General features: G+C 38.8%; 1 protein-coding gene across 3 annotated transcripts in view; it reads right to left on the bottom strand.

The window, feature by feature from the left end:
* Nucleotides 1–1619: 1619 nt before the first annotated feature.
* UMAD1 (UBAP1-MVB12-associated (UMA) domain containing 1) overlaps nucleotides 1620–14274 on the bottom strand; it is a 184904-nt gene continuing 172249 nt past the window's right edge. For all 3 annotated transcript variants that reach the window (XM_048838225.2, XM_048838226.2, XM_048838224.2), the window contains exon 4: nucleotides 1620–3314. In XM_048838225.2, the coding sequence (XP_048694182.1) occupies nucleotides 3057–3314 (258 nt within the window). In that variant the 3' untranslated portion in view covers nucleotides 1620–3056. The remainder of the gene's footprint in view (nucleotides 3315–14274) is intronic.

Here is a 14274-nt window from a genome sequence, read left to right on the forward strand (position 1 = left end):
GACCCTAAATGTCTATAAACATTAGCTTTTGAGATGACAACTCAATTTTGTACTGTAACTGAAAAACTTCAAAGCTATCAAAAAATTGTCTCAGATACATAATACACAGAAAACATCATTTTGAATTGTTCCAGAATTTTTTATACTGAACGTGTAACAGAGCAACTATGATACCTTATGACACTTAAAATATGTTAATATTAACCATCTCCGCTTAGAAATTATTAAAATGATTATTTTTGTATGCTGCTTTAAATTAAATTTCTTCATTTATGGCCAAATAAATATTCAAGCCACACTGTATAAACAGTTCGGTATTTGTTAAATTGATAAACCAGTGACAAATACAAATGTATTCCAATGTATATACATCCATCTACTAATCATTTAACACATATAGTCATTAAACACATACATAAATACATATCACTCTCTTCAGACTAAGGTTTGAATGGAAACAGCTATATTCTAAAGCCTTTAATTTTCTAATGATGTAATGTCGTCATCATGTTAGTAGTGGACAAGTGCTCAGGAGCTAATGCACATAAATTGAATTATTTCCTAATAGATTTTTTTGGGGGTGTATTTTCCATCTCCCACTGGGAAAATTCACTTTGACTATCTGGATACCATTAGGATTCTGTATACACTCTTTATGGATCATGTCAAGCAAGAGAGTGATTTGAGCCCTTAGGCTTTTTAGAGAGAGGGTAATGATGAGGAATATTGCTAGCAGGTTTGTTGTATGTAAATTTTACCCTTCCAAAGAGATACTGTTATGGCTGTAGGTGAAATGTTTGACCTACTAACTGTATTTCATGTCGTGGTTGTGTACTTTCCTCTCCTGTGCTCATTTGCTCTTTTCCTATGCATATAGAGGCTTATTGGTCTGTGAGCATTTGAGAGCAGGATTCTAGTAAGGTATGTTTTAATTTAATAAAATATCTTATAGGCAAGTGGAAGAAGTGTATTTACAAGTCTACTAATGTGGAAAGAACCAGTTCTGTGGGTTTGTTGGACACTCATCTCTGTTTTGCAATTCTGCTCTTGGAATGGCTGAGCTGGGGACAAATATCAGTTATGGGATGAAAAACAATCTGAACAGGAATATGCCATTTTCAAAATAGGTAAAAGTTTAAAGGTTAAATGCAAAAGAAACATGAGAATTGAGTTTAGCACTTAAAACCAGAACTTAATTAACATCCCCACTAGCCAGGGAATTCAGCACAGAAATAGGTTCTAACCAACTTATTAAAAATCTGTTTTCCCTCTGTGCGAAATCTTAGCACTTCTTGGATCACAAAAGGTAACCTCGGAATACAGTGTCCTCAATGCCAGATGTGCCACTGCACTTTATGGGCACAAACACAGAAAATATAGTATCAACTAGATTATGAATAATGTCCCTTATGTGAAACTCCATTTTTTTTTTTTTTAAAAAAAAGGGTCATATTCCATATATTTATTAGTGACACTGAAAATTCTCTTGGTTATCTAAACTTATTCAGTATCACCCCTGTTGTTGGGAGAATCCTGACAGTAATATATATATATAAGCATTAGATAATAATGGCATTCTCTTATATGTTTAAAAAGAAAGACACCCCCCCATGTTAACATATTATGTAATCACAGCTTTTATTTAAGTGCAATATGGATACTTTCCCTGAAAACAGGTAGCTCAAAGCATATTTATAAACTTAACAGATATAGACTGCAAACAAACTAATGAAATGTATAGGTTTTCCAGAAAAAAATCTGAGAAAACAGGATCATTTTAACAAATCAAAATGTAATTACAACATAGCTTCTCTATCATTTGTGGTATTTATTATCCCAAACATCTTAAAAGCACATACATTTGAAAATCTGTATGTATGTTTTTAAATATCCTATGTCACATATTTCTTATGAAAATACCCACTTACAGTTGGCACAGTATGTATACTTTTTACTGATAGTCAAAACAAATTTTATCTTGCATATGGCACAGAAAATTATTCACACACATCACAAAAGACTTCAGTGAGCAATTCATTGGGCAACAGCAATTTAGTTAGGTTTTAGCTATAATAAAATATGCATATAAAAGGCTTGAAATGAATGTTTAGGTATGGAACAATATAATGTTTTGTAGTATTTAAACACTGCCATCTGTATCTTTGGGCCACAATTAAAAAAACAAGGGTATGACCATTAAAAGTACATATCCTGAGATTTCTTTCTTTGGGGGCACATAAGGTTAAAAAGGAAAAACTGATCAAGGCATAAACTAGGAACACATGTGGCAATGAGAAAAAACAGCAAATGCAGGGCAGTTAGAGAAAAAACTCTTGAGAGAGAGAAAGAGAGAGAGAGAGAGAGAGAGACAGACCGACCCCGAAGTGACATGGTAAGATGAACAGCAAGGTCTACTGGAAAAAGGAGAAGCTGACTAGCTTTGCATTTTTGAGTGTGGTAAAATCTACTCAATCATACTAACAAAGTTAAACCTGTAAACTTTCTTCAGAAGTTTAAAAAGTGGCATTTGAGACTGGAGCATCGGTTGCCTATTATAATGCAAAATAGCATGATTTTATTTACAATCAGCATACATTTCCATTCCTGGAAAAAGCAAAGATAGTCTAAAAAGAAATATGCACAACAGGCTTTGCATTTGTGGCATCAGAGTAAAATATCAAATGCTGCATAAGTCCATGACATCAGAGGTAAGAATAATGAAATGTGTGCATTTACAGTCCACTTATTGACAGTCACCAATTAATGTATTAACAGATGGATCTCTTACACAGGATTAAGCAAAACTAATAGTTCTGCTTGACTATTTTAAGAACAAATTCAGCATTTCAGATTAGTTACTTACGTGTAATGTAAGACGATATGTTAAAATCTCATACTGTGTTTTATTCCTTAATTATTTTAGTTTTTATGCACGTGTTATATAGATGGCATACCACAAAAACATTTAAGCAGTTAAGTTACAAAACAAAATATTTGTGTAATTATCTTCAAGTTGTCAAGGTGCACATTCAAAGGGACAGAAAGATAAAGACATATTACAAATCACAAAGCACTGAATTTTCAAGTGTAAAATCATACCAAAATCTTGATAAATTATCATTGATGTTGTAGGAGAGCAGCTGGTCTGGAAGGCCATTAGAGGTGTCCTGTACTGCTAGCACATGGGCTGCTAGGGTGAAGGGTACATCATTGAGGAGCTCTGACATGAAATGATTGTTTTCCAAATGTTGACTTGTCTCATTTCCCTCCTCAGCACCCACTACAGTCAAATGTGAACGTTTTTCTGTATTTGGCTAAAGAAAACAAAGGAACAATAATTTAGACAATACAGATTATGAAGGCTAAGATTCACACTTGAAAACATTATGACCTATTTATAATATGCAGTAGTGGTGTTTGGTTGGAGTAGACTACAATTGAAATTCTTAATGCATAACATGACAATTCCTTGAGTCAAGCTTAGTTTAGCCAAGGCTGTAAGGATTTTTCTGAATGAATAATGGCAGTTTTTCTGGCCACATAATCCTACTATACAATTGTGAACACTGATTGACAAATATACCAGTGTATACTTCTAATTTGAAACTGAAATTGCCCAACTGGTTGGGTGTGCCTGTAATTACCACATAAAGTGATAGTGCATGTAACAAGAAAAAACACAGTTTTTGCACAATGTAACCATCGGAGATTATTGAACAAGCACTGCTAAAAAGAAAAATCTGGGCAGTTTACTTCAAAATCCTGCTATGCAAATTAAATAAATTATATAGTCCATTAGATAGGGTACTGGATTAGGGGAGATTTGAGTCCTGACCTGCTGTGTGACATTGGATAAATCACAATCTCTATCCCAAAGGTTCTCAAACTGTGGTCCACGAGCTCCATTCAGGGGGTCCACGGATAGTTCCCTCTAAGGTGCGCACCTGGGAAGCCGCACATGAGAGAATGAAGGGCCACCCACCTAATTAGGGCAGCTGCGCTGGTGTGGCTCCACTAATTAGGTGCCTGGACCCTGGAGAAGAAGCACTTGTAAGATGAGGTGGTGGCCTTGGGGGGAATAGGGGGTAGGTGAGAGGGGGGAAGTAGGGTGAGAAGAGGGGGTGGGTGGAATTTAGGACATGCAGGGTTGCGGCGGCCAGAGAAAGAGGTGACTTTTCACAGCTCCAGGGCTGGGGCTGCAGGGGAGAGACAGCCTTCATTCCCAGCCCCAGCTCAGGGGCTGCCATGGTGGGGGGAGAGAGGAAGAGACCTCCTCTCTTTCCCAGCCCCAGCCCCAGCTCTGGAGCTGCTGCGGCGGGGGAGAGAGGGGACATCCACCACATTAGACAGGTAAGACTACTGATATTAAAATATTAGTTGTGTGCTTTTATTTGTAAAACAAAAAAAGTTAATTATTATTAAGCTTTTTTTTAATATAGCGCTTTTATCCAAAACACTTTGCAATAGTGAGCTAACAGTATAAACAACATTTGGAAAGATCATTAAGTGGTCCTCTGAGACCCTCAGCAATTTTCAAGTGGTCCGCAAAAAAAAAAAAAGTTTGAGAACCACTGCTCTATCCTATAGTTTTGCCATATTTAAAACAGACACTAAACCCTCCTTCCTTTGTAAAGCACTTGAGATCTATGGGTGAAAAATACTCTACAGGAGATAAATATTATATTGCTATTTATATCTTTCAAGCACTGTACACACATTTGTTAATAATTCACAGCATCTCTGCGAGGTAAGTGATTACTGTATCTCCATTCTATAAAAGAGCAAACATACATAGAGATGTTAAGTGACTTGTTCAAATCCAGTTAGTGAATAATGGCAGGGCATGGAACAGAACTCAGAAACTCCCGATTCCCAGCCCTGTGTTTACTCCTTTAAACCACTCATATACAAGTAAATGCAAATATAGAAAAACCCAAAGAATATTTTTATTACTAAGCTTCCTTAAATCTCTACTGTAAAATTCTACGATCAGCGTGAACATAAATTTTCAAAAAGTTGGACAAGTTTTTAGATGCATGACTCCCATTAACTTTAAAGGGACTCATAAAGCTAAGATGAGCAATGTTAGATTTCTGTGTCAACTGCACATAACTGTAGTTTTTGTGGAGAAGCTAAGGGTTGTGGCTGCTTGGCAGGGGATAGTGTGGGATTTTGGTTCCAGCGAAATCATAAGAGGCAGTTGAGTCTTTTGGCATGGGGAAGCGGAGGGGTAGCATTTTCCCCTTGTGGGCAGGACTGGAGATGTCTTGAAAGCAATCTGATAGCAAATAGATGCCTCTCATCTAGTAATGATGGATAAAGAAACACTAGATAACTGTCTACTAAAATGATCTGCAGTGAAAGAGTTAAGATTAACATTTACAATTCATTAGGTTTTAGAGTCATCACACTTCTGAGATTAATAAGGAAATGCTGACCTCTCAGAACTACTGTTTCAGAATAAGGAAGGTAGTACTCCATCATTTACATTTGGTTTGCATTTGGAAGGCTTTCTTTACAATGATAAAGGCTAGAAATTTAAAGCTTAGGATCTACTGCACAAAATCCACAATCACAGAATTCATATGACCTCTCACCTTGGGTTTGGAAATTTTACAAGATATCTAATATCCAGGTGAACAAACTTAGTAGCCAGAATAGATACAAAAGATGGTGTTCCACTGTCCATAGGCAATGCCCAGGTGAAAAGAGAACCTCCCACCCAGCTGCTGGGATTCACTCTAGGTGGCTACCTTTGAACTCAGGTTGTGGTCTCCCTCTTTCATACCAGCCTCTGGTGTCAAAGCTGAAGGCCCTATCTCCTTGAAAAGAAGGAATATTCTCTCTCTTCATATACATTCTAGAGCCTCCTGTCAACAGAATCTGTGTATGGTTGGGTTTCTCCTAGTCTAACAGATCCTCAGCCAGCCCGTTGCAATATGGGTTTTGTGTGTGTCTGCTACTCAACTCTTCCCTCTGCTTTCTAGATCAGTGGTTCTCAAAACTTTTGTACTGGTGACTCTTTTCACACAGCAAGCCTCTGAGTGTGACCCCCCTCCCCCCCGCAATAAGTTAAAAACACTTTTTTATATATTTAACACAGTTATAAATGCTGGAGTCAAAGCACGATTTGGGGTGGAGACTGACAGCTCGCAACCCCCCATGTAATAACCTCACAACCTCTTGAGGGGTCCCGACCCCCAGTTTGAGAACCCATGTTCTAGATGCTACAATGGATGTGCTTCTTTTATTCTTCATCCCATCCCCAGCCTCCCTTTCTGAGTTCTGCATTCTTGTGAGTAGCTCCAGTACTTGCTTGCGCAGTTGCTTATAGTTTTGAAAAGGATTAGCAGAATGAAACAGACAGGGTCCTGGTCAGTTTCTTTACTTTTGCCTCAGGGATCTAAGTGACAGCAGTGAAAATGCATAAAAAAAGAGTAACAATTTCAACTCTGCTGAAGGTTTCCAAAGCTGCAAGGAACAGCTGAGACAATGGAGCTGTATATCTGCAAGCTCAGGAAGACATTCTTGCACTGGTTTATACTCCATTCAAGTTTGGATGGTTATCTTTGCAATTATCAAAGCCAGCAACATTTTTTTTATAAAAGGAAACTTAGATTATACGGCAGTTCATCTCACAGGGAAAGCTTCCTACTTGCTGAGAGCAAACAGGAAAGTGGATTTCCAAGCTCTGTATGATAAAAGAATTCAAACTGAAATAAAACTATCCTGCCTATCTTTTCTGAGAACTTTGATTATCAGAAGGAAGCAGACTAGTTTAACAATTCAGTTTAATTTAGAAAAGGAGCAATAAAAGACCAGGTATCTGTACCTTTAATTTCTAACATCTAAATAAAAAGGCATGTTTATCTTTAAACTGTACCCTGCACAAGCATCACAGTCACTTTATCTCTCCAGATAGCTATCCTATTTGAGCTTTTTTAGAGGTGCTGGTATCTGCTTGCACTACATTAGCCTCATGCTGGCAAGCACAGATCTGAGTCAGAGCACAGTAAATGAAGGTTAGGAAAAGGTGGTATTGTAAGAGTTTGGTTATAGGGGGTCTTCAGATAACATTTTTTTCTCACCTTTCTAAGGAAAAATGAGCCCCCCATTTGCTGTCCTGATCCTATGGCCTACATGATAATTAGAAATCACTAGACTCTTACGTTTGTTTGGAAGACTATACTGTTAAGAACACCTGTTTACATCCTAATTGGCCCACAAAGTGGATGAATTCAATTTACAATGCAAATTAGAACATTATGTGCTGAAATTAGTTTAAAATAAGATGAAAATATACAGGCATGTGGTACACAGAAAGACAATTACATATCCCCTCTTCCATGTAATAAATTTCATGCCTGTGAAAGGTGCAAATTGGTAGCACTGGAAATGTTAGTGCACGATTTAAAAAAAATAAAAAAGAACTGCCAATTTACTTCAACCAGTGGTTGGATTACGAGGAAAATAAATTGGCAGTATTTTACTCTTAAACCCCATTTCCACCATACTCCCAATCCCCACAATTTTCATTCACCAAATCCACCTTGTCAGGTATTTCCATATTACATAGATATCTATGCTATTTAACTTAACAAGGGGTTGGGTGTAACTCAGGGAGAACAGGGGTTTAAAAAGCCAGCTCATAAGCAACCAAAGGAGTTAGCAAAACAGGGGAGTTTTGCAGGCAAGTTTAGAGAGGGAGTGTGAGAGACAGATACACCTAATAAACATTCTTTAAGCTTAGGCCAATAATGGTTCCCCTGCCAAAAAACAACAAAACACACACGGAGCAAATATATACAACAAAAACCACTGCAAGAGTATAAATAATGCAGGAAGAAGTTGAGCAGCAGAATGGCAGCTATCCAGTTTATTACACTGAATGCAGCATGTATGTGGACAGGTAGCATATAAGTGCATTCAGTGCAAGCAGCTCATGCCCTCAGAGACACTGTATGGGCCCTTCAGACCAGAGAGGCTGAACTAGAGCAGCTAAGGGAGACAGAAATGTACACAAACAAACTTACTGGGACACAGCAGAGTGGTCCCACCCCTAATCTGACAGCCTCTGTGCTGCTGGGGAGGATGAAAGTCTCAGGGAAGGAGATTGTCAAACTGGAGCAGAGGAAAACAATCCCATAGTTGGGACCCTCCTTCCAGATGATGTCATGGTATCCTCTCACACTAAGGATACCTCTCTGGGGGGACTGGACCCTTGTTATTAGGAAGAGACAGGTAAAAGTAATGGGGGATTTATTACAGAAATACAGATAGTTGGGTTTGTGATGACTGGGAGAACCGCGTAATGAATTACCAAATGGGTGCAAAGGTTGCGGACCTCTCAAGACATCTAGACACTTATGTACAGGTTGAGGAAGAGCCAGTTGCCAGTGACATACAGAAAGATAGGAGACAGGTCCTGAAGGCCAAATTTAGGCTGCTAGGTAAGAGACTATACAATAGGACCTCCATGATATTCTCTGAAATGCTTTCAGTTCCACATGCAAGGCCATTTTCACAGGCAGAACTGCAGAGTGTCAACGCACAGATGAGACAAACGTGTTCAGATGAGGAATTTAGGTTTATTCAACACATTCATAAATGACCTGGAAAAAGCTGAGGGGCAAAGTTTGCACAGAATAAAAAATTACTCAAAATAGTTAAGTCCAAAGCAGACTTCAAAGAGTTACAAAAAGATCTCACAAAACTGGGTAACTGGGCAACAAAATAGCAGACGAACTTCAATACTGATAAATGGAAAGTAATGCACATTGGAAAACATAATCCCAACTACACATACAAAATGATGGTGTCTAAATTAGTTGTTACTACGCAAGAAAGAAATCTTGGAGTTACTGTGAATAGTTCTCTGAAAACATCCACTCAATGTGCAGCAACAGTCAAAAAAGCTTACACAATGTTAGGAACCATTAGGAAAGGGACAAATAATAAGACAGAAAATATCATAATGCACTGTTTTCAGAGTAGCAGCCGTGTTAGTCTGTATACGCAAAAAGAAAAGAAGAACTCCTTTTCATAAAGCACTGTGTAAATCCATAGCATCACGAGGTTCCACGTTTAGGGAGTCTCACTGATTCTATGCCATATTTGCTCATTTTAAACATAAAAAAGATGTTTTCCTTTTACCTACCAGTCCTGTACACTCGAGCTGGAATCAGAGCTAAACTGGGTCCTTTCCCTGTAATGCATAATTGCCAATATGAAGATTCAGGAGGTTTGAAGAAACATTTCATTTGTAAACTCAGCAAATCTGTTATGGAATCAATAAGATAAAATAAAAATGGAACCTTCCCATGTTACTGTGTTTAGTCACTGTAGATTAGAACCACGATTTAAATTACTCTGAATTAAAATGCAAAAAGGTTAGCCATATACAGGTAAGAGAGGCAATGCAAGGAGGAGTGTGAAAGAGTGATGTCATAAAAGGGAAGAGATGCAACACAAAGTACGAGTGTGTGCTGGGAGTAAAGGTGCAGCAAGTGGCAACATAAAGGGAGTTGGAAGAGAATGACCAACACAGAGAAGTCTTCAATATTCCACCAAACAAATTCTATTGCACCTCAACTAACATCTGTTTCACAGATGTTTGAACTGAATAACCTTTGGAGTTAGAATAAATCCTCTACTTGGCATTGACATCTGAACACCAGAGTGTACAATGAGGGAATAGGCATATGATCAAACAAACATTCTTCAAGTAAGAGGAATTGTGGCTTAGTTGGGTCAAGAGATTTGGGTTCTGTTTCTAGTTCCGCCACTGATTTGGCCCTCCCCAATTTAGATAAATATTAAATATGAAAGAAGGTGTGATCAGTTTGTTGGTCAAAATGAGAGGCCTGAAATGTTAGATGCCTAAGACACATAGTGGTTAATTTGATTTCTATTTCATTTTCAATTATTTAGGCAATTAAAAAAAATAGAGGCTTGAGACTATTTAGTACCCAGAAATATGCCAGTTTTATATAACGAGTAGCCACCATGTTCTGATAGATCTAACTGGCTGACTCCTGAACAATTTGGGTTCATGTTGTTGTTTAGTATAAGAACAGCCCATCAAGCAATATTAGATCTTTTTGAAATGTAAGTATATTCAGCATTATCTGATCTCTATTTGGTTATATGGATCAAAATTTTGAGAATTTGAGCTGCATGAGGCCAAAAGAAAGGCAGACGATATCGTAAGATTATTTGATAGGTACTGATAGATACTGTTTTAGGATTCATGCCATCATGTCTGGGATTTACACCAAAAACATTATTAAAAATGGCAACATAAATCCATGATATAACAGACACAAAAGTCTCAGTCCTTGCTGCAACTTAGAGGGAGAGACAAAACCATAAGGCAACCCCCCGTGAGGAATGCTAACAATTAAAATTAAGGGCATAAAAAGAAAACAAAATAAATCCATTCCAAATTAAATTTAAAGATCAGCAGCGGCAGATTCACATGGCTATGCTAGATCCATGGTGGTGCACAGAATGGATCTCCATCTTGCACAATCCCTTGCAAGTCCTCCTTCTGCAAGAATCAGAATAGGAGGATTTAGATTTCTTAAATCCCTCAAAAAATGCATTTGCAAATTTGGTTTACCTCATGCTCTACTTCTTTCCATCTCAACTCTATAAACCTTCTATAAAAGTGTATCTTCTTCTGCATGTTGGACTTGACCTCACCATTGCAGTTGTCTTGTTCTCAACTGATGCAAGACTACAACTTGCCAGGATCATCTAAGTATCACTTTGTTGATGACAAAGTCAAACCAACTAATGTTAAGAATACACCGCAACTTCTGACACCAAAATCTGTTCAGTTTCCTCTCCTCTGCTGTTTTTAACAGCCACATTTCTGTTCCATATAACAGAGTTGTCATCACTACGACTTTGAACACTCGTATCTTAGTTGTCACACAGACATGCTGCCACCTGAACAAAGGCCTTTAAAGACGCTGAAACAACACCGACACAAGACTGATCCGACATGTGACTTCTTTGAATCTCCAGCTGTCAACCAACTACTCCTCAGACAGATAAAACTATTTACCCATTCAATATCATTGCTATCTACAGGCAGAGTTTGCAGGTCATTTGTTTCTATTTTATAGGAGGCACGCATAGCGTTTTTTCTATCACCTTTGATCTTAAGTGCCATAGGTTCTGCAGTTTTTTGCAGCTCTTCCAGCATTAGGTGAGGTGGGTCAGTAGTCTCTCCAAGTAAGACAATATCATCTGAATACTCAAGATTCTCTAAAGATGAATATTTAAATGTCACACCTCCTACTTTGGCCTCAGTCAGCTTTGTCATCAGAGAGTTTATTAGAACATTAAATAATGTAGGTCAGAGAAAACATCTCTGGCATATTCCCGATTCTACTGAAAACCAGTCTGTAATACAACTGTTGAACCTCTTTGGCACAGTGAGGGAGTTAATAGGTGAGCCTGCACTCTGATCACTCTGACACCAATTAGTTTCCCCAGAGAAAGCTGACTGGGGTAATGAAAGGTAATTAGCTAATCAGGCTGGTGGGCTTGGTGAGCTAATGAGCCAATTAGCCACTCACCTCAAGACTGATGAAAAGACACAGGAAGGAAGTGCCAAGGGGAAAAGTAACAGGGCTAGCTGAGCCCAGTCTCACAGAGGCTTCAGGGAAGAAAAGACCTCTGCTCCTCTCAGGTCCAGAGAAGAAGGCCTAAAGCACACTTGACTGTAAAATAGTACTGTTGCACAGGACTGTAAATGTGTCGATGGAGGGAACTAAAATAAATAGCATGGTGGATACACTACCAATAGAATCAGAGACAGTTTCTGTGATGTGCAGGCAGGTGCTACACCTGCACACACCTAAATGTACCATGGAACATTTCCTCCACTAGGCACATTAAGTTCTCAGGCACCCCATACTAGGGGTAGCAGTATCCACAGTGCTGATTGATGCACTGAGTAAAAAGCGGCCATAAAATCCATAAATGCGATGTTACCTTCCTCCTTTTGCTGCTCTAATCATTTTTCAATAACATTCTGTAAGTGACCAGTGCAGAAACCACACTGGTTAGCTCTCAACCCAAAAACGAGACAGTGTTTCACTTGGTTCAGTAGTATAAACATAAACACCTTCCTTGGGACAGATAGCAGCATCATTCACCTATAATTTGAGCATGATGAATGGTCTCCTTAAAAAAAAAAAAAGGATGATGCATCCCTTTTTCCAATCTTCTGGAATGTGACTGGTTTCTCAAACTTAAGACAACGCTCTGAAGATAGTGAATGAAATCTGGATTTCCAATCTAACAATTCTGATGCAATACTGTCAAGACCAGGTGCTTTATCCTTTCATAACTGTTTAGAGGAAAGAATGTTTGTGGTCAATGTCACTGGCCTGTTTTCAGAGGTGTTTGCGTGAGGATGTGTGTTGTGTTTTTTCATGTCAGGAGTTTAGGAGGGAAAACTATGACAGCTACAGAGACAGCAGTGGTAGTGACCCGAAGAATGGAAGAGACACTGAAGATGACTGGATTGAGGAAGCTATGGGATGTACATTATTCTAGAGCGGGTACCTGACAAGTGCTTTTCATCCGAATGAGGTGCCACCTGCTAGAACTGATGGAAGAGAAAATCTGAGGTATGGAGATGCAGCTAGAAATTATAGCTGAATTTAGAAGATTTGAGCAGATGGAAGAAAGGAAAGAGGCAACTGAAGGGAAAACCCAAGATTTGCAGATGCATGCTGGATAAGAAAACTGTGAGGGTAAGACTGCTGGATGAAGAAAATGGTCCATGGAAGCATGTGTCTATAAGAACAAGGCAGAGGAAAAGACCCGCTAGTGAAGGAGAAATAGAGCTGAGGAAGAAATTTGCTGAGTTGCAAAATGAAGGAGAGAGGCAGGCAGTAAGAAAAGATGGGAAGGAAAGGAAGAAGAGAAAAGCAGTGAGTCCTACAAGAAGAGGGAAGAAACAATGGAGATAGGTAGAGTTTGGAAATCCAGGAAGATAGAGGATGACTCACAGAAGATTCTAAGTGAGACAAGAAGACATGCAGCCAGAAAGAACAGGCCCGAGAATTGCATGAACACGAGGAAGAGATAGGTCTACGTAATTGGGAACTCCCTACTTAGAAGAACAGACAAGCTTGTCACCTGATTTGGAGGATAGAAGTGTGTGTTTTCTTCCAGGAGCTAAGATATGCAATGTGGAGCTGATGCTGAAGAGGATCCTCAGGGGAGCAGGAAAGAATCACTGACTGTTAGTCTCTAAGGTGCCACAAGTACTCCTTTTCTGATTGTCCTTCGTGTTTCATGCAGAAACAAATGATCCTGCTAGATTCTTGCTGGGAAGCAACAAGGAAGACTACACCAGGCTGGGGAAGATGCCTAAAGAAATGGAGGCTCAGGTGATCTTCAATGGGATTCTCCCTGTCCCTAGAGGAGAGTGAAGATGAGATAAGACTATAATGATCAATTGGTGGCTCTGGCAATGGTGCTATAAGAAGGGCTTTGGGATGTTTGACCACTGGGAGGCATTCAGGGACAGAGGACTGGTGGTGGTGGAGCAGCATTGTATACTAATGACAAGGTAGACAAAAAATAAGAAGTAGTCAAATGGATAAAATGGAATCTGTTTGGGGGAGAATGGTAACAGAGGCTCCACTGAGATAGTGCTTGGGGTCTGCTACAGAACCCCAGGATCCTATTTGGATATGGTTACAGACCTCTTTAATATTTTTTAATTAAATAAATACTACTAGCAGGAAATTGTGTGATTATGGGAGACTTTAACTTCTCAGATATAGATTGGAGGATAAATGCTACTAATAATGGTAGGGGGTCCAGATATCCCTGGATCTGATATTCAATAGATTTCTTGATCAAGTAGTCACCAGACTGACAAGAGGTGATACCCAAGACTTACCTAAATCAGAAATGGCAAGTAGGGAGAACCTCATAGAAGTATTGGTTGCAGAGGACAACTTTGGTTTGATGATCATGAGTTAACCTCAGTTTTAACTAAATGGAAGGATAAACAAAATAAGTTTGCAACTAGGGACCTTGATTTCAAATAGGGAAACTTAAAAAAATTAAGGGAATTAGTTAGAGAAGCGGACTGGATTGAAGAACGCAAGGATCTGAATGTGGGAGAGGCTTGGTATTATTTTAAGCAAAGTTGCAGAAATTATCTGGAGCCCACACCACAAACAAGGGAGGGGAAAAAACATGTAGAGAAGGATTGAAAACCAAACTGGATGAACAAAA

The sequence above is a fragment of the Caretta caretta genome, chromosome 2 (assembly GCF_965140235.1).
Source record: "Caretta caretta isolate rCarCar2 chromosome 2, rCarCar1.hap1, whole genome shotgun sequence".
Lineage (NCBI taxonomy): Eukaryota > Metazoa > Chordata > Testudines > Cheloniidae > Caretta > Caretta caretta.